A 22,607-nucleotide genomic window follows, 5' to 3' on the forward strand; every position below is an offset into this window, starting at 1 on the left:
CTGGTGCAAAGAGCCTTTCCGTCTGATCTATTCCCAATAACTGGGGGGTGGGGGGGTCTGTTTCACTGGTCAGGCACTATGTGTCATTTATCCTCATGTCCCCAGGGTCCAGCCAGCATTGGATAAATACCCAACCATCAAATGAAGAAAAGAGAAATGTCCCTGAACACAGAGGCCCAGAGAGGATGCACGAAAACTTTTGAAAGAGACTCTGCTGCAGGAGGAGTAGCTAAGAATAATTTTACTTGATCTTCCAGGATGCTAACGGGTGAGGGAGATGGGAGAGGGGCTTAAAAAGGAGCATCCAATTTACAAAGATGCTACGACCTCAGACTCCCAAGGAAGCACCGTGGTCATGAAGCAAGGCTGACCCTGGGTGGGTCCGACGCCCGGTGGCCTTCTGGCCGGGGCTGGAGTCCTGGTGGAAGGCAAAGCGGTGGAGGGCAGGGGCTTGGAAGGAAGGGGACAGTGACATGAGGGCGGGCCCCGCAGTCCTGCCTCTGGCCCCTGGGAGCGTCCTCCCTGTGTCCGGGCCGGGCGAGGGGTTAATGCTATGGCCGGCGGGGGGCCTGGGGGCCTGGCGGGCTCTGCGGGCGGCTCAGTGGGGCGGGTGGCGCCGCTCGGCCAGGCCCCCGCGGCCCAGCACCTCGCCGCTGAACTGGTAGGTGAGCTTCTTCTTCACCTTCTTCACCTCGCCCGTCTTCCCGTAGTTGCGCAGCGCGCGCGCCATCTTCTGGTAAGTCATCTTCTTGCGGTTGCCCTTCTGGATGCCCCAGCGGTGCGCCAGCGCCTCCTTGTGCTTGGACGAGAACTGGAAGGTGCCCTTGTCCTTGTCCACCCACCAGATGCTGTCCTTCATGTCGCCGCTGCGCAGCAGATCCAGCAGGAACTGGTACAGACGGATCTTCTTCTTGCTGCCTGTGGGAGAGAAGCCAGGTGGGTTGGGGACACAGTGACCCTGATCCCCTTCAGTGGCCCCTGGGGAAGAATGGGTACTGGAAGATCTGCAGGGGACAGCTCCCCCATGGGGCACACACTCATGCCCATTGCGGCTCACACACACACACACACACACTCCTCCATACGCATGCACACCCATAACACACACAAGCTGTCACTCTCTCACCAGCGCACACACATCCACACACACCTAGCCACACCTACTCACTTATACCCCCCTCGTGCACACACACTCACAAGTCCACACTCATGCACATACACAGCCCAGATGCACAGATGCACACACGCTTTTCAGAGAGCTGTCTATTACACTCACAACACACAGGTAGCCGTGCTACTGAATGCCCCACAAAATGTTCACACACTCACACGGCTCTGCGGCCTGGCTGCTGGCTCAGTCAGCCTTGGCTGGAGTATGGAAGGGGCACAAATGCAGCCAGGGTCAGGTCAGGACCAAGAGCTGAGCCTGGCTGGGTCAGGGGCTGGGACTGGGGCTGGGCCCTACCTGTCTCCCCATGCAGGAGGCCGGGCCCCGGCTCTAGCCCGTCGGCCTCTCCATCGGACACCTCCAGTGGGGGGCTCTGCCGCTCACCCTCTTCCTCATCCGAGCTGGGCTGGGCTGGGGACAGGGATGGGTAAGGGAGGCACATCCGGGGCAGGTAGGAGACCTGAAGGTGTGGGAATGGGTTGAGGTCAGTAAGGGATAGCTGGAGGACCAGGGCTGCAGTAGGGGTCTGCTGAGTGAGGGAAGAAGGAATGCTGGGGCCACCACATAGAAGGGGGTAGGACATGGAGCAAGGGGCTACTGACATTTGGCTTCCTGCCCTTCCCAGCTGGGCCTGCTGTTCAGGGCAGGGGAAGAGGCATCTATTCTCATACTGCAAAGGTACTTTCTGGCCTGGCAGTGGCTCTGGGGCAGAGGAGGAGCGTTAGGGGCAGTGGGCTGGGACAGGCATAAGTGAAATTTAATAAGGGAGTGATGAGCATGTTAAGGGGCTGTAGAGGTTAGTGAGGGGTGGTAGAGGTCTACAGAGGTCACTGACTGGGGTCAGGGTTCCTGGGACAGAGAATAGTCAGTAATGGAAGCCAGTGGGGAAGATGAGGGGCAGCAGAGGTCAGTGTTCAGTGATTCCGGTGCTGGGTACAGGAAGGGACAGTAAGCGGAGGTTGCAGTCAGTGAGGGCCCTGATCGCCCATGGGTGGAGAGGATGGACGGGGGCTTGGGGTCTTTTGATCCTCAGTGAGAGGAGACAAGGTCACAAGGTCAGTCAGGGGGTCAGTGCAGCAGCCGTTGGGGTTCAGGCTGCCGTTGGTGCCCTGGGGCAGGAAGCCATGTTGAGTAAGAGCCTGTGTCAGCTTCCTGTGAAGCTCTCAGGTCTCACCACAGACCTGATGATGAGCTCTAGGGGACAGAGGACAGCCAGCGGCACGCACCTGGTGAACCAGGGTGGTGTGGGGTGGCACCATGGGGGTGTCGAGGACATGCATCTGCTCCAGCTCCATGTGGCGATAGAGCTGCTGCAGCTGGGGGGGCTGCACACTCTGCAGCTCCGTGAAGTGGTTCTCAGCAAAGCTCTCGAACTCATTGTGCACGTTCTGTGGGTGGAATTCCCAGAAATGGTCTGTGGGAACAACGGACAGAATGGGGTGAGTCAGGGTGGCAGGGCAGCAAAGGTCATAATCACATAAAAGTAGTAATTCAGGCTGGCTGAAAGTTTACAGGAATCATCTCCTTTAATGGTCTTCTCCCACCTTGTTACTTTATAGACACAACCACGAAGCTTGGAGAGGCTACATAACACGTCCAAGGTTAAAGGCCTCCACAATGACAGAGATAGATAGACGACTGAACCCAATAGTCTGAATCCTAGATTTGCCATTTACTTGTTGTGTGACCTTGGGCACAGGCAGAGGCCTTTCTAGCCTCGGTTGATGCACCTGTAAAATGGGATAATTTTATTGGGAGGATACAAATGACTTCACATTTGTAAAAATGCCTAGCCCCAGCCAGAGCAGGCCCTCGGGGAAAGCTGATTCCCTTCCCTCCTCTTATGACTTCCCACAGGTTCCTAAGCTCCCAGCTGCCCACGCTCACTTGCACATGACCTTGTCACATGGCCAAGGTATGACAGCAAAGTCACAGGGCTGACATTCCTCACACAGCAGAACTTGTCCAGACACAATATGCTGCTTCTTAAAACCACGACCATAGGCAGCTGCACCTGTGTTCCAGGGAGGTTGTCAGGATCAGACACTTCCCTGGAAACTTCCCTGTGGCTACCCTGAGTCTGGTGGGGTGGACTCAAGTCTGGGAAGCAGCCACATGCCCTGGCAGCCCTTTCTCAGGACTAGGGAAGATCTTTGGCATGGTTTCTCTGGGCACCTTTTCCAGGAACAAAACTACCACATGTCTAAGGGACTTCCCAGGCATAGTGTGGGGGTCCAAGAGTAGGTGTAGTATAGAGACCAGAGAGACTTTTTTCATGTGACCCTAAAAGGGAATGTATGAGATGTCTTTGCACCAAGTCCAACAGCCATGTGTGTGTGTGTGTGAACATGCATACTCAAGCAGATGTACACATACCTGTCTATTTGCCTGTCTTTTTTCCTCTTTGTCTCTCACACAAACACACACTCATCATAGTCATTCACACATCCCTAAGAAATGACGATGCTTTTCAGCTCTGGACTGGATACCACAGGACTCTCTCTCTCTCTCTCTCTCTCTCTCTCTCTCTCGTCTCTCTCTCTCTCTCTCTCTTTTGGTGGTACTGGGTTTGGACTCAGGGTCTCACACTTGCTAGGCAGGCATTCTACCACTTGAGCCACTCTGTCAGACCCTTTTTGGTTGGGTATTTTTGGAGGTAAGTTCTCACGAACTATTTGCCCAGCGTGGCTTCAAACCATGATCTTCCTAATCTCTGCCTCTTCCTAATAGGTAGGATTATAGGCGTGAGCCCCTGGCACATGGCTAGGACTCACTTTCTAATCCTGCTAAGTGGTGTCTTTGCTGGGTGACCTTGGGCATGACATTTTTCTCCCTGGCCTCTGATTCCCCATTTTAAAAGTCTGGGTAGTTACCAAGGTCCTGTCCATGTGTAAAGTCATTTGAGCCAACAATGCATACCACGAGGACTCACTTTCAGGAGGCCACTGGGCATATGATTTAGGAGCCAAATAGAGCTGATGAAATCCTGCTTGTGGCATTTACTGCTGGGTGACACTAGGCAGGTCATTCCATTGCTCTAAGCCTTGATTCCCTTGTCTAAGTGGGGCTAATAATTACAGCCATGTTATCAGCTTGCTCTGAGGAGTAAATAGGCCAATACCTGCGACATGCTTGAAATAGAACGTAGCACAAAGTTAAGAATCAACATTAAGGAACATCATCATAGTAATATTTTTTAAAATATGGAATGCTTCACAAATTTGTATGTCATCCTTAGGCAGAAGATAGCTATCTTCTCTGTATAGTTACAGTTTTAGTGTATGTGTTGCCAAAGCGAGCTGCATATCAATATTTTATCCTAAAGAGCCTGGATTAGTAAACCTGTAACCCCAACTTTCGGGATGGTAAGGCAGAAGGATCGTGGGTTCAAGGCCAGCCTGGGGTACATAGCCAGTTCAAGGCCAGTCTGAAGTATATAGCAAAACCCTGCCTTGGAAAACTAGGAACTGGAAGTAAAACTCAGTGGTAGAGCACTTGCCAAGCATGCACAAGACCCTGGATGTAATCCCTAGCACTGGGGAAGGAAAAAAAAGTTATCTAAACCTGACAGGAAAAACAAACACACTTAATTTGTAATATCATCTTGCAATGGGTTAACAAGATCGCCAGTTTTCACTGAGGGGGCTGTCCTGGAACTCAGATTTGGAGATAGGATCCAGCTTCCATTTCAACAGTACATCCTTCTCCAACCCCACTTCTGGCCCTTACCATTTTTGGCTTCTCCTACCCAAGTTGAAGTACCCAAATCCTTGTAAAATACCTTCTGGATCTTGCCTACCAACTCCCATCCCAAACCCATTCCAACTCCAGAGTCAGGGGGACCCTGAGTGCTCAAAGCTTTCCAGATGTGGGGTGAGGGATACCTGACTGCTATTTCCCTCGCCAGCCATCCCACCCCATCCCACCCCATCCTAGCTCCACCTCCACACCCATGAGCCTCTGCTGTCCCAGCCCCATGGTCAGCATTTCTCAAAGTTGCTGTCTGTTCACCCTGCCCTAGGGTACCCTGAAGGCTGTGACAGAGACCCCTGAGTCACAATTCAGGTTTCAAAAGTCCCAACAGAAATTTCCCCTTGACCCTTGATTTGGGTGCTCAGATAGTTATGTAGTAAAACATAACTATCTGTCTGGTAGGCGGAAACACTCCAAATACAGGGCACTTCAAGAGAACAATACAAGGAATCCTCATATTACAAAGGTCAGCACCCCTGGACTCGTACCTCCTGTCTGAACAACTCCTCCTGAATGCATTCGTCCCTGTTGTCACTTCACTGGGCTACCCAGGCAATCTGCCCCGAGACCATCCATATTTCCCCTTAGCATGACTCAGTTCCTCAAAAGAATGTAATATCATTTGCATATCTGAGGATAACTTGGGATATCCTTTCTGTAACCTGTTAGGCAAACAACACATAGTAGGCCTCAATCAATATTTGATTACAAACAATAAAAGCTAACTTTTAATGTGTTTTTAATGTACCAGATACTCTGCTAAAAGTTTATTATACATTACCTCATTTATCCCTCACCCTAACCCTGAGAAGGTGGCCACTATACTATGCTCTTCCTTTTGCACATAAGGAAACAATGACTCAAAAAGGTTAAGTGCCTTGTCTACAGCAGTCATTGGTAGAGTCAGGATCCAAATTCACTTTTGTGTAACTCTTATCACTGTCCCATACCACCTCCAGGGAACAAGACTATTAGTGAAAGCTTTAAAGCAAGACCTATGGTGACCTTGGGAGACTTTGCTGACTGCTCTTGTCCATCTGTCTATCCACCACCCATCATCTTATCCAATCATCATTTGTCCATCCTTCAGCCATTAAACCATCTTTCCTCCAACCAACATTCACCTACCCATCCAGGCGTTATCCATCCATCCGCCCACCCATTTTGTACCCATCAGTCATCCATAACTCATCCAGCCAGCCAGCATCCACACAGCCAGAAATAACCTATTTGTCCTGATCTCTCATTTCCTCCTTCTAAACCAGCTTTGAACATGGGACCAAAGCCCTACCCACACATCCCTATTCTTATACAGTTGTCACCAGGATAAAAATAAATTAATATTCAAAACAACTCCCCACAAAAAAATTAAGTCTTAAGAGTCATTCAGCTGACCTTATCTCCTCAGAACAGAAACCCCAGTCTGAAGCCCAGGGCTGTCCCCAAGGGAGCAAAGGTACAATCAAAACAGAGATGAAAGATGAGGAATCATGAAAGGAGGGGCCAGAGCTGGGCACCAGTGGCTCACGCCTATAATCCTAGCTACTCAGGAGGCAGAGATCAGGAGGATTGAAATTCAAAGCCAGCCTGGGAAAATAGTTCACAAGACTCTATCTCGAAAAAACCCATCACAAGAAAGGGTTGGTGGAGTGGCTCAAGAGCTCAAGGTGTAGGCCCTGAGTTCAAACCCCAGTACCACAAAAAAAAAAAAAAAGAGAGAGAGAGAGAAAGTCGAAGAAAAAAACCTTCTGATGAAACCACACAACATTGGACTAGGGCTCCCAGATCCCAGACCTCTTGAAAATTGTTCAGATGTGTAAACTAGGCCCAGAAAGCAGAGAGCTCTCATGGCACTTGTTACCCTCTTCTTTGTATCTTGATTATTAGAGGTTTAATTATTTTCCCTGTTATAAAAATGAATCTAGTAAGACCTATGTTTTGTTCATTCTATAGCATCTTGCAATATGCATGGTATATAAAAGATACTTGGTATGCTTATTAGCTGGATAAGTTAGTGCAAGATGAATGGAAAGGTTTGGTAGGTGAGGGAAGGACCGCTAGAAAGGAGGAGAAGTGAATGATTAGATAAGCATATGAAAAATTGATGGATGGACACATGGCTGGTGGATGAAAGGATGGAAGAATATGTGGAACTCTGGATTGATGGGTAGATGGATGGATGGGGGTGGGTAGATGGGTAGGTGGATGGATGGATGGATGGATGGAGAGAAAGGGTGATACTTTAGAACTCACTTCCTTCACCAATTCCATCACCAATGCCTTCAGCAAATTCCATTATACCCATTAGGATGACTAGCATATAAAAAACATTAAGTGACAAGTGTTGCTAAAGAGGTGGAGAAATTAGAACCAAACCTTGTGCACCATCAGAGAGCTTGAAAAAATAGTGCAGCCACTATGGAAATAGTGTGGTAGTTCCTCAAAAAATTAAAAACAGAATTACAACATGGTCCAGAAGTCCACCTGTGGGTATATTTCCAAAAGACTTCAAATCAGAACTATGAAGAACTATTTGTACCTCCATGTTCATAGCAGCCTTATTCACAGTAGTCAAAAAGTAGAAACAACCTAAGTGTCCATCAACAGAGGAACAAATAAGCAAAGTGTGAGGTGCCCATCCAAGGGAATATTAGTCAACCCTAAAAGAAGGGAAATACTGACACATTCAAGCATGTGAATGTGAGGACATTCTTCTAAGCGAAATGATCTAGTTTTAAAAAGGCAAATACTGTATGAGTCCATTAACATGAGGTACAAAAAGTGGCCAAATTCAGGAGAGAGAAAGTAGAAAGGTGGTTACCAGGGGCTGAAGAATAAGAGGAATGGGGAATTCCTGTTTAGTGAGTACACAGTTCAGTTTTCAAGATGCAGTGAGCTCCAGTGATGAATGGTGGTGATGGTTGCATTAACAATGTGTTTGGATTTAATTTCTGTCTGTATATTCAGAAATGGTTAGGATGGTAAGTTTTATGCTATGTGGATTTTTTTTACATAATTAAAAAGAATAACAAAAATAGCAAACCCTACAAGCCCTACCTTCAAAATCTGTTCTGAATCTGTCCACTCCTTTCTCTCCTGCCACTACTCTTATCCAAGCCTCCATCATCTCTTGCCTGGATTATTCCAGGATTTTCTGAAGTGCTTTTTCTCTCAGATCCTGTTCTGACCTCCTTTTCATCTGTTCTCCATCCAACAGCCAGAGGGACCTTTTAAAAAGTTGATTCAGCTGGGCTCCAGTGGTTCATGCCTGTAATCCTAGTTACTCAGGAGGTAAAGATCAGGATTGTGGTTCAAACCAGCCCTGAGAAAATAGTTCTCAAGACCCTACCTTGAAAAAATACACAACACGAAAAAGGATAGTGGAGTGACTCAAGTAGTAGAGTTCATGCCTAGGAAGTGAGAGACCCTGAGTTCAAACCCCAGTACTACCAAAAAAAAAAAAAAAACAGTTTATTCAGCCAGGTATAGTGTTACACATGTGTAATCCCAAGCTGAGGCAGGAGAATTGTGAGTTTGAGTCTGAAACCAGCCTAGGTTGGTTTCAAAATGAGTTCAGGGCTAGCTTGGGCTGCACGGCAAGGCTCAAAAAATCAAAAATGAACAACAAAAAAAAAACCTTCCAGAGACAAAACAGAAAAAATAAGCAATGAAAACAAAAACAGGGCTACACAAAAAGAGAAAATGGAAAGCATCAAACTTCATAAGAAAAACTCTAGCAACCAGAAGACAATAGAGAAATGCTTCCAAATTTTCAACCTGAATTCCGTACACAGCCAAAACACTATTTATCAAGTGACAGCACGGAATAAAGACAGGAGATAAAATACAAACTATCCTACCTTCACATGTCCTTGCTTGGGGGACTGTAATGATAATAGCAAGTCGTTCTGTGCAGTCGCTCTTTACTACATGCACCATGTGCAAGTAACTCACTCAGTCTTACCACAGTCCTGTGAAGCAGCATCATTACAAAGAAGTTAAGGCACAGAGGGGCGGACTCTCTTGCCCATGGTCACCCCAGATTGCAATTGGGAATGGGCTGGGATGAGAAAGTTCAGATAGCCAAGGACACTGTGTGGCTCAGGTGAGAGTGATGGTCAGGTGGTCGTAACTGGAAAATCCAGTACTGCTGTAACAAAAGTTACCATGTACCTGTGGACAGATGTGACTAGCTGGAGTCAAATTCTCCTCTTTCACAGCACAACTGAATAGATACTGTCTCAAACTTGAAAATCAAGCTGGTTTATCTCCACTCAGCCCCTGGAAAGCCCTCAGTAAAAACCAACACTTGTGAATGAATAATGTTTCGAATATTCATTTGCACATTTTCATAGCTCTGCAATAGAAAGGCTTCTCTCTGTTAGTGAAACAGCTTGATCTCCCTGACATGCTATGTATGCTATGTGTGTCATGGAAGAATGTCCATGAGAGATTTAAGTAAGGAATAGCAAGTTGCATGAGGGATTTGAAGGCTCATGCCTGTGCTATTTGGGAGGCAGAGGTCAGGAGGATTGAGGTTTAAGGCCAGCCTGGGCAAAAGTTCTTGAAACTCCCATCTCAACCAATAAACCTGGACCTGATAGGCACGCCTGTCATCTCAGCTATGCAGGAAGCATGTATAGGAGGACTGTGGTCCAGGCCAACCTGGGCATAAAGAGAGACCCTATCTCAAAAAACTAGAGTACAAAGGGCTGGAGGTGTGGTTCAAATGGTAGAGCACCTGCCTAGCAATCTCAAGGCCCTGGATTCAAACCCCAGTACTGCAAAAACACGCAAAATACAAAACCCGGCAAAATTACATGCTATGGCAATTCCATTTTGAGTATGCATGTGTGTTTGTATTTATTTACAAACACACAGGTTAATAGACGCAGAGTAAAATGTCTGCAAGGATAGATATTACTGTCAGTGGGGAGGAAGAGGGGAGAGAGGAATGTTTTTCTTGATATGCTATGTATGTCTTAAGTTTTGGCAATAACTATTTGTTATTTTGATAAATAACATTTTAAAAGATTTAAAATGTACTTAAATTTTCATCACACACACTTGCATAAGCACACACACACACACACACACACACTTTTCTGCTTATTCCATTTCTTCACTTAACACTCTCCAGTACACTTGGCAATGTACCTTTGTGTAAAGAGTGCTTGCCTAGCATATATGAGGCACTAGTTTTTAGCCCCAGCACTGCAAACAAAACCAAAAATTTTCTATAGGATAAAATCCACACTCCCTCATGGTCTTCATGCCTTTTGTGATCTGTCCCCACTGCCCCTCTGGCTTCATTTTATCTCCACAACCCAGTGTTCAGTAGCCGCTGGTCCTCTGCTGGAATCTCCTGCTTTTGCACTTGCTGCTGCCTGTTCTTGAACCCCTCCTCTACCTACCTTCCCATGTACTGTTCCCTCCTCTCCACTCAGATTTCAACTCTACCTGCACATCCACCTCCTGACCACTCACTCGTGAGTGTGGCACACAAACAAACCCTGCATTACACACTGTGTTTCGTAGGACTTATGATTACATGTCTACTTACTGGTTGTTTACTCTCTCCTCACTGGAATATAAGCTCCAGGAGAGCAGTGCCTTGTCTGATTTGTTCATCATGGACTCTTGGGTGCCTACAACAGTGTGTGGTACATGGCACATAATCAGAAACTCTTTGATAGATGGACCAATGAAGGATGGAGGGGAGAGTATATTGGAAGGAAGGATGGATAGGTGGGTGGATGGATAGGTAGGTGGATGTTTGGAAGAGTGGATGGATGGATGGGAGGATGGATGGGTGAGTGGATGGATGTGTGGGTGGGAAATGAAAGAGTGAGTGAATGGATGAGCAGATGGAAGGTGAGTAGATGGGAGGGTGAGTACATGAATGGAAAAGTAGGAGAATGGATGGATGATTGAATAGATGGGTGGGTGAGTAGATGGAAGAGTGAGTAGGTGGATGGGTCAGCGGATGGATGCATGGGTCATGGATGGATAGGTGGGTAGATGAATGTGTGGGTGAATGAATGGGTGGGTAGAAGGGTAAGTGGATGGATGTGTAGGTAAACTGATGAGGGACAGCTGGTTGGCTGTCACACAGGTCAGTGGACAATGACTCACAGAACCCTCTGTGTTTCTCCCACTCCCCTCATTGTTTCCTCCTTCCTTGCTTGGGGGCTGCAGTAAAGTCAACATAGCACATGCTGAGAGTTTCCTGCGTCTTGTCTCAGGAATGAGACCTCATTCATGTACATGACCTCGCAGATCACGCATATTACCGTCACAAATCTGTGAAGTAGTTTTGTATTCTCAGTTTTACAGATGAGGAAACAGGGACTCAGAGAGGTTAAGTTACTTTCCCCAGCACTACACGGCTGATGAATAAATGGAGCCAGAACTGCACCCAGACACACCCCAAAACCTTTTCACTAAGAATTACTACCTAAAAATATGGGTAGGCAGAAATCAGTGGATGGGGGGAGGAGGGATGGTCTCCTTCCTTGTGCCTTTAGGCAGTATCTTCCAGCAGGTGTTAGGAAGGGACAATACAGAGACCCAGATTGGCAATAATGATGGTGAAAAGGGAGGTGAGAAGGCAGGGAACACTGGGGGAGTCTTTGGAGAAACTGGGGGCTCGTGCCCAAAGTGTAGTGCCCACGTGTCCAACCAGGAGTTATCCTACAGCCCCATCCCAAATACAAGGAACCCATCTGGTTCCTGAGCCAGGGAAAGCCAGGCTTTCTGTAAAACACTCACTCCATCGGCCTAGCCCCAGGCCTAGCTAGTTTCTAGCTGTGTACACAGCACCCTCAAGTTCAAAAAGGAAAAATGAGGCTGTGGAAGACCCAAAGGAAATGCCCCTAAACCCAGCGAATTGCAAGCAGGATTGGGCCAAGGAGCAAGCAACCCCAAGAAGGGGGCCCAGCTGCTGAGATTGAACCACCAGGGGGCGCCCTCCTCAAGCCCTGAGTGGCCTCACGGCTTGGAACTGACTGCTGAAAAGGTGGGTGTGTTCAGGTCTCTGGTATTCTCTGGTGTTTTCACAGAAAAGATGAATTTCTTATATAATTAGAAATAAGCTTAAAGGATCAAAAGAGAACATTTTCAAGCCTTTCTAAGCCCTGGGATTCTGAAAGAAGCCTCAGAGTTCCCAGATGTGGCCTTGATGTCAATCTACCACCTGTCCCCTTTGCATTCACTTCCAGGCATAGTCTCTATAATGGGTGCCAGGTATGAGTTCCAGGTGAAACCGTTCTCATGGTTTGGCATCCAAAAGCAAGAGCCTTAAATATGGGACTTGCCACATGGCATCCCTGGTGTGGCTGTCAAGTGTGAAGTCTTCCTCAGCTATGGCACTCAGTGTGCCTCTGCCCTGTGGGGCTGCAGATACCCCCTGTCTCTGGGCTCAGATCCCCTGAAAAATCCCCCAGCAAGAACTAGTCCCTTACCTGGTCCACCTCAACGTTTGTTCAAAGATACCCAGATCAACATGCAAGATCAACTTCAGGTGACCTGTCCCAGTCCTTTCCTAGGCTCCAGGCACAGACGGCCTGTCCTCTCCTCTGAGCCTTGGTGTGGACAGTTAGACCCAGACAGAAAGACTCCTGGGCCAGGCTTCTTCCCACTCCGCCCCCAGCCAACTGGGTGCCTTGGCTGAACCAAGGTCTTTGGAGGCTTTCACTTAACCCAGCAGTTCTCAACTGAGGGGCATTTTACCACCCCAGGGCAAGGTAGTAATACTTGGAGAGATTTTGGTTGTCACTATTGGTGGCACTGCTGGCAGCTAGTGGAAGAGGCTGAGGATACTACTAATTCTCCTATCATACGCACAGAGTGGCCCCCACACTGTGAAATTATCCAACCCAAAATATCAGTAGTTCTGCAATAGAGAGACACTGTTAGCCACACATGGCAGGGAGTGGGTGTGCACCAGGAGGAGTTCTGGATAAAGGGAGTGACAACAGAGAAGAAGGGGGGCTGGAGGAGTGGGTTGCAAGTAAATAGGTCAAGGAAAAGCCCTGGATATGGGATAGACAAATCTGGATTTCCCCAACCAGCCATGAGGCCTTGTGCAGATCACTTAACTCCTTCAGCCTCAGTGTCCTCATTTATAAGTATGTCCTTGAAGACTGGACAAGGTGAATGTGGAAGAAACTAATCTCTCCCTTGGCACACAGAAGATGTTCAGTAACAGGGGAAGGTGGTGGCGAGGATGTAGGGACAAGAAACTCACTTCCCCAAGCACTGACTCCATCTGATCCTCAGAATTCCAAAGCCTGGGAGCCCAGTTCTTCTTTCTCCCTCTCCAGCCCCAGGAGGTGTTCAGCATCCAAGCCAGGCCAAGAAGAGGGGATGGAGGCCCTGTACTCACCACTATGACTTTCTCCATCGCTGCTGAGATAGGGGTAGTATTCATGTGTCTGGCGTTGGTACAGATCTGTGTCATAGGGAACCAGGTCTTCTGTTGGCTGCTGAGAGAGAAGAGTGTCAGGGCCTGGACTGTTGGGAAGACTCCAACCTAGTTTTCAGTCCCCCAGTGTGTGGGTCCATACCACCCTCCCTGACTGAACAGTGTGTTGGCCTGCAACCTTCCCTCTGCTTGGAATATAAGAGGTCAGGACCACAGGCAGGGCCCCAGGAGAGGTAAAAGGCAGTGACAGTGCATGGAGGTCAGAGGTGAAAAGACTAGGGCTGAGAGGAGGGCACAGCCCCTTCCTCTGTTGTGCTACTCCTCACAGCCCTCACGGCCTTCTCATACACTCACACCAGACACTCTCACATTCACACCAATGCACCCTTTCTCTCAAATGCACACATACTCCTTGTGCCACACTCCTACCCAAACCCCACACTTGAACTCACACGACATGTCCACTCATACTTTCACAGCCACACACGTGCACAATCACACTGTCATAAACCTATACTCCATACCCATCTTTACACCCACTCTAAGGGCCATCACACTTGCACACACACACAGTATTGTACACTCACCCCTGTGTGCAAAGTCAGATGGGTTGACACACACATGCACACATTGCATTCCAGTCATTGACACGTTCACACCCACAGCCCTCCCAGAGACACCCCCATTCCAGCACAGCACACTTGCATCCTCCTGCCACAGCCAGCCCAGCCAACCCCCACTCTCCCTCACAGCCTGTGTTTTGCCACACCACAATGACTGTCACGCTAATGGTTTGTACAGAGATTACCCAGGTATGCTTTGGGGGCCAAGGAACAGAGGGCCTTGATCCCTCACTCTCCCTCCTCCTTTCAACTCCCCCATGGAATATTCCCTGCTCCTTCTTCTTCCTTCCTCTCCCCTCCTCTTTCTTCTCCCCGTCCTTCTTTTCACTCCTTCTCCTCTTCTACCTCCTCCTGCCTCCTAGTCCTCCTCCTCTCTAACTTCCTCCTCCCTCCTCCCCCTCCCTCCTTTTCACTCCTCCTCCTGCCTCCTCCCTGTCCACCTCCCTCCACCCTCACTCAGTGGCTTGGGCTCAGGGACATGCACACCCGGAGCCTTCCCAACAGTCATCAGTTCTCTCCCCACCCCCGCAATGTGCCCAAGGATTGCACAACAGTCACTGTGGCCTTCAGGGCTGCCTTGGGAGCCCACCCTCACAGGAGACACTCAGAGTGGCACCTGGAGCTGGAGAGAGGGCTGATGGTCTAGAGGTGGTAACCCAAGAAGATCTGTCCCCTGCCCAGCTCTGTCTGGTGTTCATGACTGAGAGGTCTAGACCCAGAGATGTGTGGGGAAGCCCCTAGGCCTCTGGCTTTCTTGAGGCAGAGAAGGCTCTTGCTGGGACAATGTCTATCACTTTATCTGCTTCTTGCTACTGGTAGGGGGAAGGAGTCAGGATGGGGTACACCCTGAGCCTGTCCCCCATGTTTCCAGGCAGTATGGCCTGGCCTGCCACAGGATGTCGGCCGTGATGTCAGGTCTGGGGTGCCTCCCAGGGCTCTGATCTAAGAATGGGTAGGGCAGAGAGGGGAGCTGTCTCCAGCCGGGAAAGCTGAGTCAGGTGGACAGGCCCTGCCAAGCCTTTCTGGCTCCCCACCATGCCTCCCCACCCCAAAGAGAACATGGAGTGAGAGAAGGCAGAAGGGTCCTCTCCAAGGGACCCTGGTCTGACACCTGCCTACAGCTGCAACTGTCACTGATAACAGAAGAGATGGGCCCCGCCTGCTGCCCTGCCTTTCTTGGGGGTCCCCTGGGACTCCTGCATTTTTACCCCAGACTCAGTCTCTCTGTCTGTCCCACTCTAACTCAAATCTGATATTCAACCCAGGTCCTACACCAGCCCCAATCTTTGTCCCAGCCCATTCCCAGCTCCATCCTCTGCCTAGCCTCTGCCTGAACTCAGCCCTGGTCCCAAACCTAACTGCCATGTCTCTGCTGCACACCTGGATCCTGCCTAGCCTGAACCCCATCCCAGTCTCTGAGGGACCTGGCCCTGGCCCAAGGCCCAGAAACTTGGGTCAACAGCCATTCCTCTGTTTCATGCCTCAGTCTGGAAGTTGGGAACCCAATGGGGACCCAGAGTTCTATCAGCCTCTGTCTCCAGGAGCCCCCAGGCCAAGGGTTGGGAGCTCTGCCTGTTTCCTCTGTGCTCAACTCTTCCAGTCCTGGAGACTGGCTCCCCCTAAGCCAGACTCCCCATCTTCTCCTCTGGTACTTCTCACTGCTGTCTCACCATCCTCAGCCCAGCACCCTTGCCCTGGAGCTCAGGCTGCCACCCTAGCCCATCTATAAATAACTGTTCAGGCCCCACCGATCACAGCGGCACCATGGGCCCAGCCTTCAGCCCTCAGCCAGCCAGGGCATGCTCTGAGGAAACCAATGGCCCCTCGCTGGGTCTCAGGCCAGGAGCTCCAGAAGGAAACACCAACTTCCCACTGATAGCAAGCCCGAGGACAGAGGGTTGGCTGGCGGGTTAGTGGGCAGCCGGGCAGGCTTCCCAGGGCCCAGGTTGGGCTAGTGGAGGAGCCCCAGTACTCACAGGGGGGACGAGGGGAAACCCTTCCATTTTGCACGCCTGTAACATCCAGCCGAACTCCAAGCCAGTCAGATCCCCTGCCTCGGTGGGGGCCAGTGCGGAGCCCCTCAGGACGGGGTGCCCCGTCGAGGGGCTGGACAGTCGTGGGGCGGACGCAGGGCTCAGGCCTGCCCCCTGAGCTACAGGAGCCCTGGTTGAGCCCCCTCCCTTGACATTGCAGGGCCAGCGCAAGTTCCTGATTTTATCGAAGGGCCTGCCGCTGGGAGATAGTCCCCTTGGGGTGACATCACCGCCCCAGCCCGTTTGCATAAATCTCTTGCGCTACAGGAAGTCTCTGGCCGGCTGGGGCAGGTGGTGCTCAAGGGGCTGGCCTGGGAGGCCATGGGGGCCAGGCCCCCTGCCCAGAGGAAGCTGAGGCTGGGAGGGAAAAAAGGGAGTTCTATCACCAGGAGGCCTCTGCTGTCCCATACCCTGGGCCCTGCCAAGGCTCTCTAGCCCCTAGCTCAACCACACCTACTTCTTCCGAGACCCCCATGTGGCCAACAGTCACCTCCATGAGCTCAGAGTGGTGGCCTCTTGGGAAATCTACTTTCTAGGGTAAGCATGACTGGCTGAGGGTTCAGATCCCAAGGCTACCGGGCCTGGCTCTTCTGTAGGCCCTACGTCCCCTGCTAGGTTCTACCTAGGCTGGGGTTGGGTTCAGGGTAGGGTCTTCAGCCTAGTGCTGTTTTGTTCTTTTTCTCTGTCCCTTCACATGGGCTTCCCCTCTACCAGGGGAGAGTCCTGCTTCTTACCCTCTCCTCCCAGCTTCCTGAGCACCACAGCTGCTTCTAAATCCCTAGCAGCTCTGTTCCAAGCCCAGATTTCTGTTTCCCCACCACTTCCCAATGCATGGATATCAAGCTAGTCTTCCTAGTTTAGAAATTTTTCCATTCATCTATTTTCCCACTTATCTATCTCTCTGATTATCTAGTCATCAAGTCAACCATATATATATTCATTTATCTATCTGTTTATCCAACTACCCATTTATTAGTCCATTTATCTGTCAGTCAATTCATCCACCTACCTATCATTTATCTACATGGCCACAAGCCAGAATCTAGACATCCATAAATCAGTCCAGTCTCCTGATATCAGTCCATCAGTCCCTATTTTCATCTGTTTATCCACGGTATATTCATCTATCAATCTGGTCATCTATTAGTCTATCAATCTACTCATCCACTCATCCATCTAGCCATTCATTCATCCGTGCATCCATCTACCCATCCACACATATGTTCATTTTCACATCCACTCATCTACTCATCCACCCGTACATCCATCAACCCATTGGTCCATCCACGCATTCACCTATTCACTCATCTACATTCCGTCCACCCATCCATCCATCCATGTTATCATCACCTATCAACCATCTTCTTTTCCACCCATCCTCCTATCTACCCATCTACTCATTCATCCACTTACTCATCCATCTATCTATCTATCTATCCATTTACCTGTCAACCTATCTCTGCTCACCCACTTATCCAACCATCTTCCTGTCTACCCATCCACTCATCCACTCATCTATCTATCCATGCATCCACCCATTCATTCATCCATCCAGTTATCCATCCATCTATCCACTCATCCATCTATCCATCCACCCATCCACCTATCCATCCATCCGTGAAGCCATGCATCCTCCCAATATAACTGAGTTTCAGACTCTGCTGAGCGCTGAGAAAACAAAAAAATGTATTGTACAAGTTTCCTGCCTTCAGAGATCTGATGTGGAGGATGGAGGGATGTAAAAGTTTTTGTCCCATTGATCTCTGGTGAGTCTACTTGGCTGATGAAGGGCTTTTTCTGTTTGGTTGGTTGGGTTTGTTTTGCAGTACTGGGGTTTAAACTCAGGGACTATACCTTGATCTCTGCCTCCTGAGTAACTAGGATTGTAGGCATGAGTTACCAGTGAAGGATGTCTTGAGAATTCAGTTTCTTCCCCTGTAAATAAATCTGGTCTCTTGCTTTATATCCTCTCCCCACTAAGACTTGCCTTCCTCCTTCCTGCCAGTTGATTCCCAGGTTCTCCACTGTTTTTTCATGGCCAGCTAAGACCAGGCATTCACAGTCCCTAGCTCATTAGGTCAACTTCACTAACATCTTCACTGGATTTTTTTTGTTGCTGTTGTTTTGGGACTCTCCAAAGGAGCCAGGCCACAGTCCTCACTACTCCTAGGAACCTGACCAAGGCCCCTCCCTGAGAAGAGGGGAGAAACAGTCTGCCTTGGCATCAGCTCCATTCTTGCTCCTCACTTCCTCATCAAGAAGGCCAAGCTTCAGGTGACTAGATTGTGGGGCATGGAATTGTGTGCTCCATGAGAACCAGGCCCTGCTTGATGTGTTCATTTAGTTCTTTCATTTATTTGTTTATTATTGTCTTGGATTATTGTCTGGTGTGTTTCGTTTATGTGCTTTTTTATCTACTCATTCATTCATTTAATCACTAACTTTTTATTTAGTGTCTTCCAGACAGGCCCAGGCACAGCATGAATGAGGTCTTCATAGAACTCCAGGAGCTCACTGGCCTTAGACATGTAAACAGACAGTGTGGTTTTTGTGGAGGGGAGCACAAGGCAGGGAGGTACTAGGTGCATCTGAAGCAATTAATTTGCTCAGGGTTACAGGTAGGATAACCCGGAGACAACACGCAAAGGAAAGGGCATATCTGCTTAAGAGAGTAGCCTGAAAAAAAAGCAAGGAGGCGGGAAAGGACATGGGAACAGCAAGCCACTGTCCTTGTGACTGGGAGCAAGGCAGGACAGGAAGGCACAGATCCTCCCATGCCAAGCCTAGATTGTATATGGGGCAGATAGTGGATCCTTTGCTGGCTATAAGCAGGGGGTGTGGTGTTCTTCCCCATGAGTATAGGATACTAGGTAGCCTCTCTGTGACCCCAAAGTCTAAGATCCAAGGGGCCAATGGGGAAGAAGGAGATTCTGTTGTCTCAGGTCTGACTAAGTCCAAGAAGCCTGGGTAAATCAGCCCACAAGGAAGATCCAGAGGCTGTGGTACAGCAAATGCTTAGCTTGTACAAGATACTGGGGTCAAAACCCAGAAGGAGAGAGACAGAGACAGACAGAGACAGAGAAAGACATCCAGGACCAAAATTCTCTAGAAATGAGCCAAGTTGGTGGCACGTGCCTGTAATCCCAGCTACATGGGAGGCTGAGGCAGGAAGATCCTGAGTTCAAGTCCACCCTGGGCAGTTAGTGAGACCCTATCTCAAAAACAAAAAATATGAGGGGGTGAATTCAACTATGATAAATAGTAAGAACTTTCATAAATGTCACAATTTACCCCCAGTATAACAGCAACAATAATAATAATAATAATAAAGAAACAAAACATATGAATAAAAGGACTGGGGCATAGATCAAGAAGTAAAGCATTTATCTAGCATACACAAGGACTTAGGTTCAGTCCCCAGTACCACAAAACAAAACAAAAACAAATAAACACACCGTGCTCTGAGCAGCACAGCAAACCTTCCTACCCACTCTCTTCCACTCCCTCTGCCCCCAAGGCCCACCACAGGCCTCTTCACCCCTGTCCCAGGGACCTGCTATATTCAACTCCTTGGGAACAGTAGGCCCAGATTCCAAGAAGCTCTGAGTAGAACCTAGCAGTGGCAGTGGCGTACAGGTCTTACAGGAAGGCTCCTCGTCTGCCCCGATCATGATGGGAAATGACTAAGACAGTGAGCTGTGTGGCTGGGCTAGGATGCTTCATACGTAAGTGAATTAAATGCATTTTGACATGTTATTTTTCTATTTCAGTGGGTTTATTGTGACATAATCCCACCATATGGCATGGAGCATCATGAGAGACAGGGACAGTCAGATAACTGACAACCCCAGGGTTAATAAATAGTGCCTTAAAAAGGAAAAAATAGCTGGGTGCCAGTGGCTCATGCCTGTAATCCTAGCTACTCAGAAGGCAGAAATCAGGAAGATTGTGGTTTGAAGCCAGCCCAGGGAAATAGTTCACAAGACCCTGTCTCAAAAAAAAAACCCTTCACAAAAAAGGGCTGGTGGAGTGGCTCAAGATGTAGCCCCTGAGTTCAAGCCCCAGTACTGAAAAAAAAAGGAAAAAAAATGTTTGTTTGAGTGCCTTGGGACCATGCTGGGTGCTCCTGCCCTGTGACTTCATGCAACCAAGACAACCGCCTATTAAACTGAAGCACGAAAGACTGGTGACTGGGGAGACTCACACAGCTTGTGGGTGCCTTGGGCAGGACTAGGAACAGAAGGAAGAAGGAAGAAGGAGCACTGAGAAACCAAGGCATGGAGAAAGCAGGAAGGACAGGAAGGAGATGCTGGCAAGGGAAAAAGAAAGAAAATAGGTCGGAGGAAAGAGCAGAGAGAAGTGAGAAACAGGCAGTGAGAGACTCAGGCAAGAAAGAGAAGAGAACAGGACAAGGCAAAAGGGAAGGGAGGATAGAAGAGGAACAAAGGAGAAGTGAGTTGGGACAGCTGGTGGCCAGGTGATGGGGCCTCAGAGAAAGCAGCACATTCCTAGCTTCCTTCCTGCACAGCAGAGTAAATAGGGCTCAGAAAGGGTCCCCCCTTCACCAGTGGTCACCAGATCACCATGCCAGAATGTGCTTCTGACTCACTAGCCAGCAGGTGAGATTTTGGGTTTGACCGAAAATCTTGGGGTCTCCAGGGAATGAGAAGAAAAAAGAAGTTTTTGATTATTTTATTTTTTGGATAATACAGACATGCATGATACACTATTCAAACGGTACAGAAACATCAGCAACTGTCCAGTTCCGTCTCTACAGATGCTCCACCTGTTACCTGACCCCTGTGTGTCTATCGAGAAGTATCTAAAGCAGACATGCATGGAAACAGATTCATTCTTTTTTAAAAAATTTACACAGAAAGTAGCACACCAAACACATTGCACTTCTGGTGTTTTTTTTATCCTAAATTAATTCCACATCTGTGCATACAAAACCGTCTTGTGCATCTTAACGACTGTATAGCAGTCCACTGTTTGGATATGCCATCAGTTCCTGACTTACAATGGTTCAGTGTATGATTTTTCCAAGTTTACAATGGCGTGAAAGGGCTATGCATTTAGTAGAAACTTCAAATAAAGTACTTTGAATTGTGAGTTTTGATCTTTTCACTGGCTAGTAATATATGGTCCAAGATTCTCTTGTGATGCCAGGTAGGGCCAACCACTGCGGCTCCCAGGCACCCCAGATCACGAAGGTGAACCACTGATGCTCTGCAGTGCACTGTGGTGCTGAACTAGGCTGGGTGGGAGGTTAAGTGCATTTTTAACTTAAAACAGGACTGGGCTGGGGGAGCAAATTAAATGGTAGAACAACTGCCTAGCAAGCATGAGACCCTAAGTTGCCAAAAAAAAAAAATCAACTTTAAAACACCTTCAAGCTGGATGTGGTAATACATGCCTGTGATACCAGCATTTAAGAAGCTGAGGCAGGAGTTCAAAGCCAGCCTGGGCTACATAGAAAATTCCAGGTCAACATGGGCTACATAGTGAGACCCTGTCACCAAAATCAAACCAAAACAAAATTTCAACTTATGGTAAGTTTTATCAGGCTGTAACCTCATCATAAGTTGAGGAACATCTGAACTGTACAATGTTTTGTTTTTTGTTTGTTTTTTGGAGGGGTGTAGAACTGGGGTTTGAACTCAGGGCTTCATGCTTGCAAAGCAGGTGCTCTACTGCTTGAGCCATGCCTCCACTCTTTAGTTTTTTTGTGATAAGGTATCCCTATGTTGCCTAGGTTGTCCCCAAATTGCTGGGCTCAGGTGATTGATCCTCTTTGCCTCAGCTCCACAAATAGCTACAGACATGTGCCACTCTACCTGGCTGTGAGATTTTTATATCATGAGAGATCATCATTCATATAGAAGAGTACATAAAATATTTATTTACTTACACATAAATAAAGCTAACACCATCATCCAGATCAAGAAATAAAACTTCAGGGCTAGGAGTGTATCTCAGTGGTAGAGCACTTGCCTAAGATGTGTGAAGCCATGGGTTTGATTCCCAGAACCTCAAAAGAATAAGAATAATAAGCTGGGCAGTGGTGGCTCACACCTGTAATCGTAGCTGCTCAGAAGCCAGAGATCAGGAGGATCATAGTTCGAAGCCAGCCCAGGCAAATAGTTCATGAGACCCTGTCTTGAAAAACCCTTCACAAAAATAGAGCTGGTAGAGTGGCTCAAAGTGAAGGCCCTGAGTTCAAACTCCAGTAATGCAAAAAAAAAAAAAGAAGAAAAGAAGGAAGGAAGGAAGGAAGGAAGGAAGGGGAAAGAAAGAAAGGAAGAAAGAAGGAAGGAAGGAAGGAAGAAAGAAAGGAAAGAAAGAGAGAAAGAAAGAAAGAAAGAAAGAAAGAAAGAAAGAAAGGAAAGAAAGAAAGAAAGAAAGAAAGAAAGAAAGAAAGAAAGAAAGAAAGAAAGAAAGAGAAAGAAAGAAAGAAAGAAAGAAAAGAAAGAAAGAAAGAGAGAAAGATTGTCAGCACCTGGAGCATCCCCTAAAGAAAACATTGTCTTCCTTCGTTCTTTCTTTCTTCCTGGTGCTGGGGATTGAACCCATGCATACCAGGTAAGTGCTGCACTACTAAGTTA

General features: G+C 48.3%; 1 protein-coding gene and 1 non-coding gene across 6 annotated transcripts in view; both read right to left on the bottom strand.

The window, feature by feature from the left end:
- Positions 1–223: 223 nt before the first annotated feature.
- Positions 224–22,607, bottom strand: part of Spi1 (Spi-1 proto-oncogene) — a 31,116-nt gene continuing 8,732 nt past the window's right edge. For 2 of the 5 annotated variants that reach the window (XM_074045256.1, XM_020179153.2), the window contains 4 exons: positions 13,308–13,407; positions 2,395–2,582; positions 1,466–1,628; positions 224–918 (listed from right to left, as the gene is read on the bottom strand). In XM_074045256.1, the coding sequence (XP_073901357.1) occupies positions 599–918; positions 1,466–1,628; positions 2,395–2,582; positions 13,308–13,407 (771 nt within the window). In that variant the 3' untranslated portion in view covers positions 224–598. Of the gene's footprint in view, positions 919–1,465; positions 1,629–2,394; positions 2,583–13,307; positions 13,408–15,945; positions 16,241–22,607 lie in introns of those variants that run through there. The other 3 variants (XM_020179155.2, XM_020179156.2, XM_020179154.2) reach the window with 3 other exon arrangements.
- Positions 4,366–4,468, bottom strand: LOC141416367 (U6 spliceosomal RNA). Its single transcript, XR_012441114.1, has one exon. It is a non-coding gene; the product is annotated as a U6 spliceosomal RNA (small nuclear RNA).

Source organism: Castor canadensis, chromosome 1 (genome assembly GCF_047511655.1).
Source record: "Castor canadensis chromosome 1, mCasCan1.hap1v2, whole genome shotgun sequence".
Taxonomy (NCBI): Eukaryota; Metazoa; Chordata; class Mammalia; order Rodentia; family Castoridae; genus Castor; species Castor canadensis.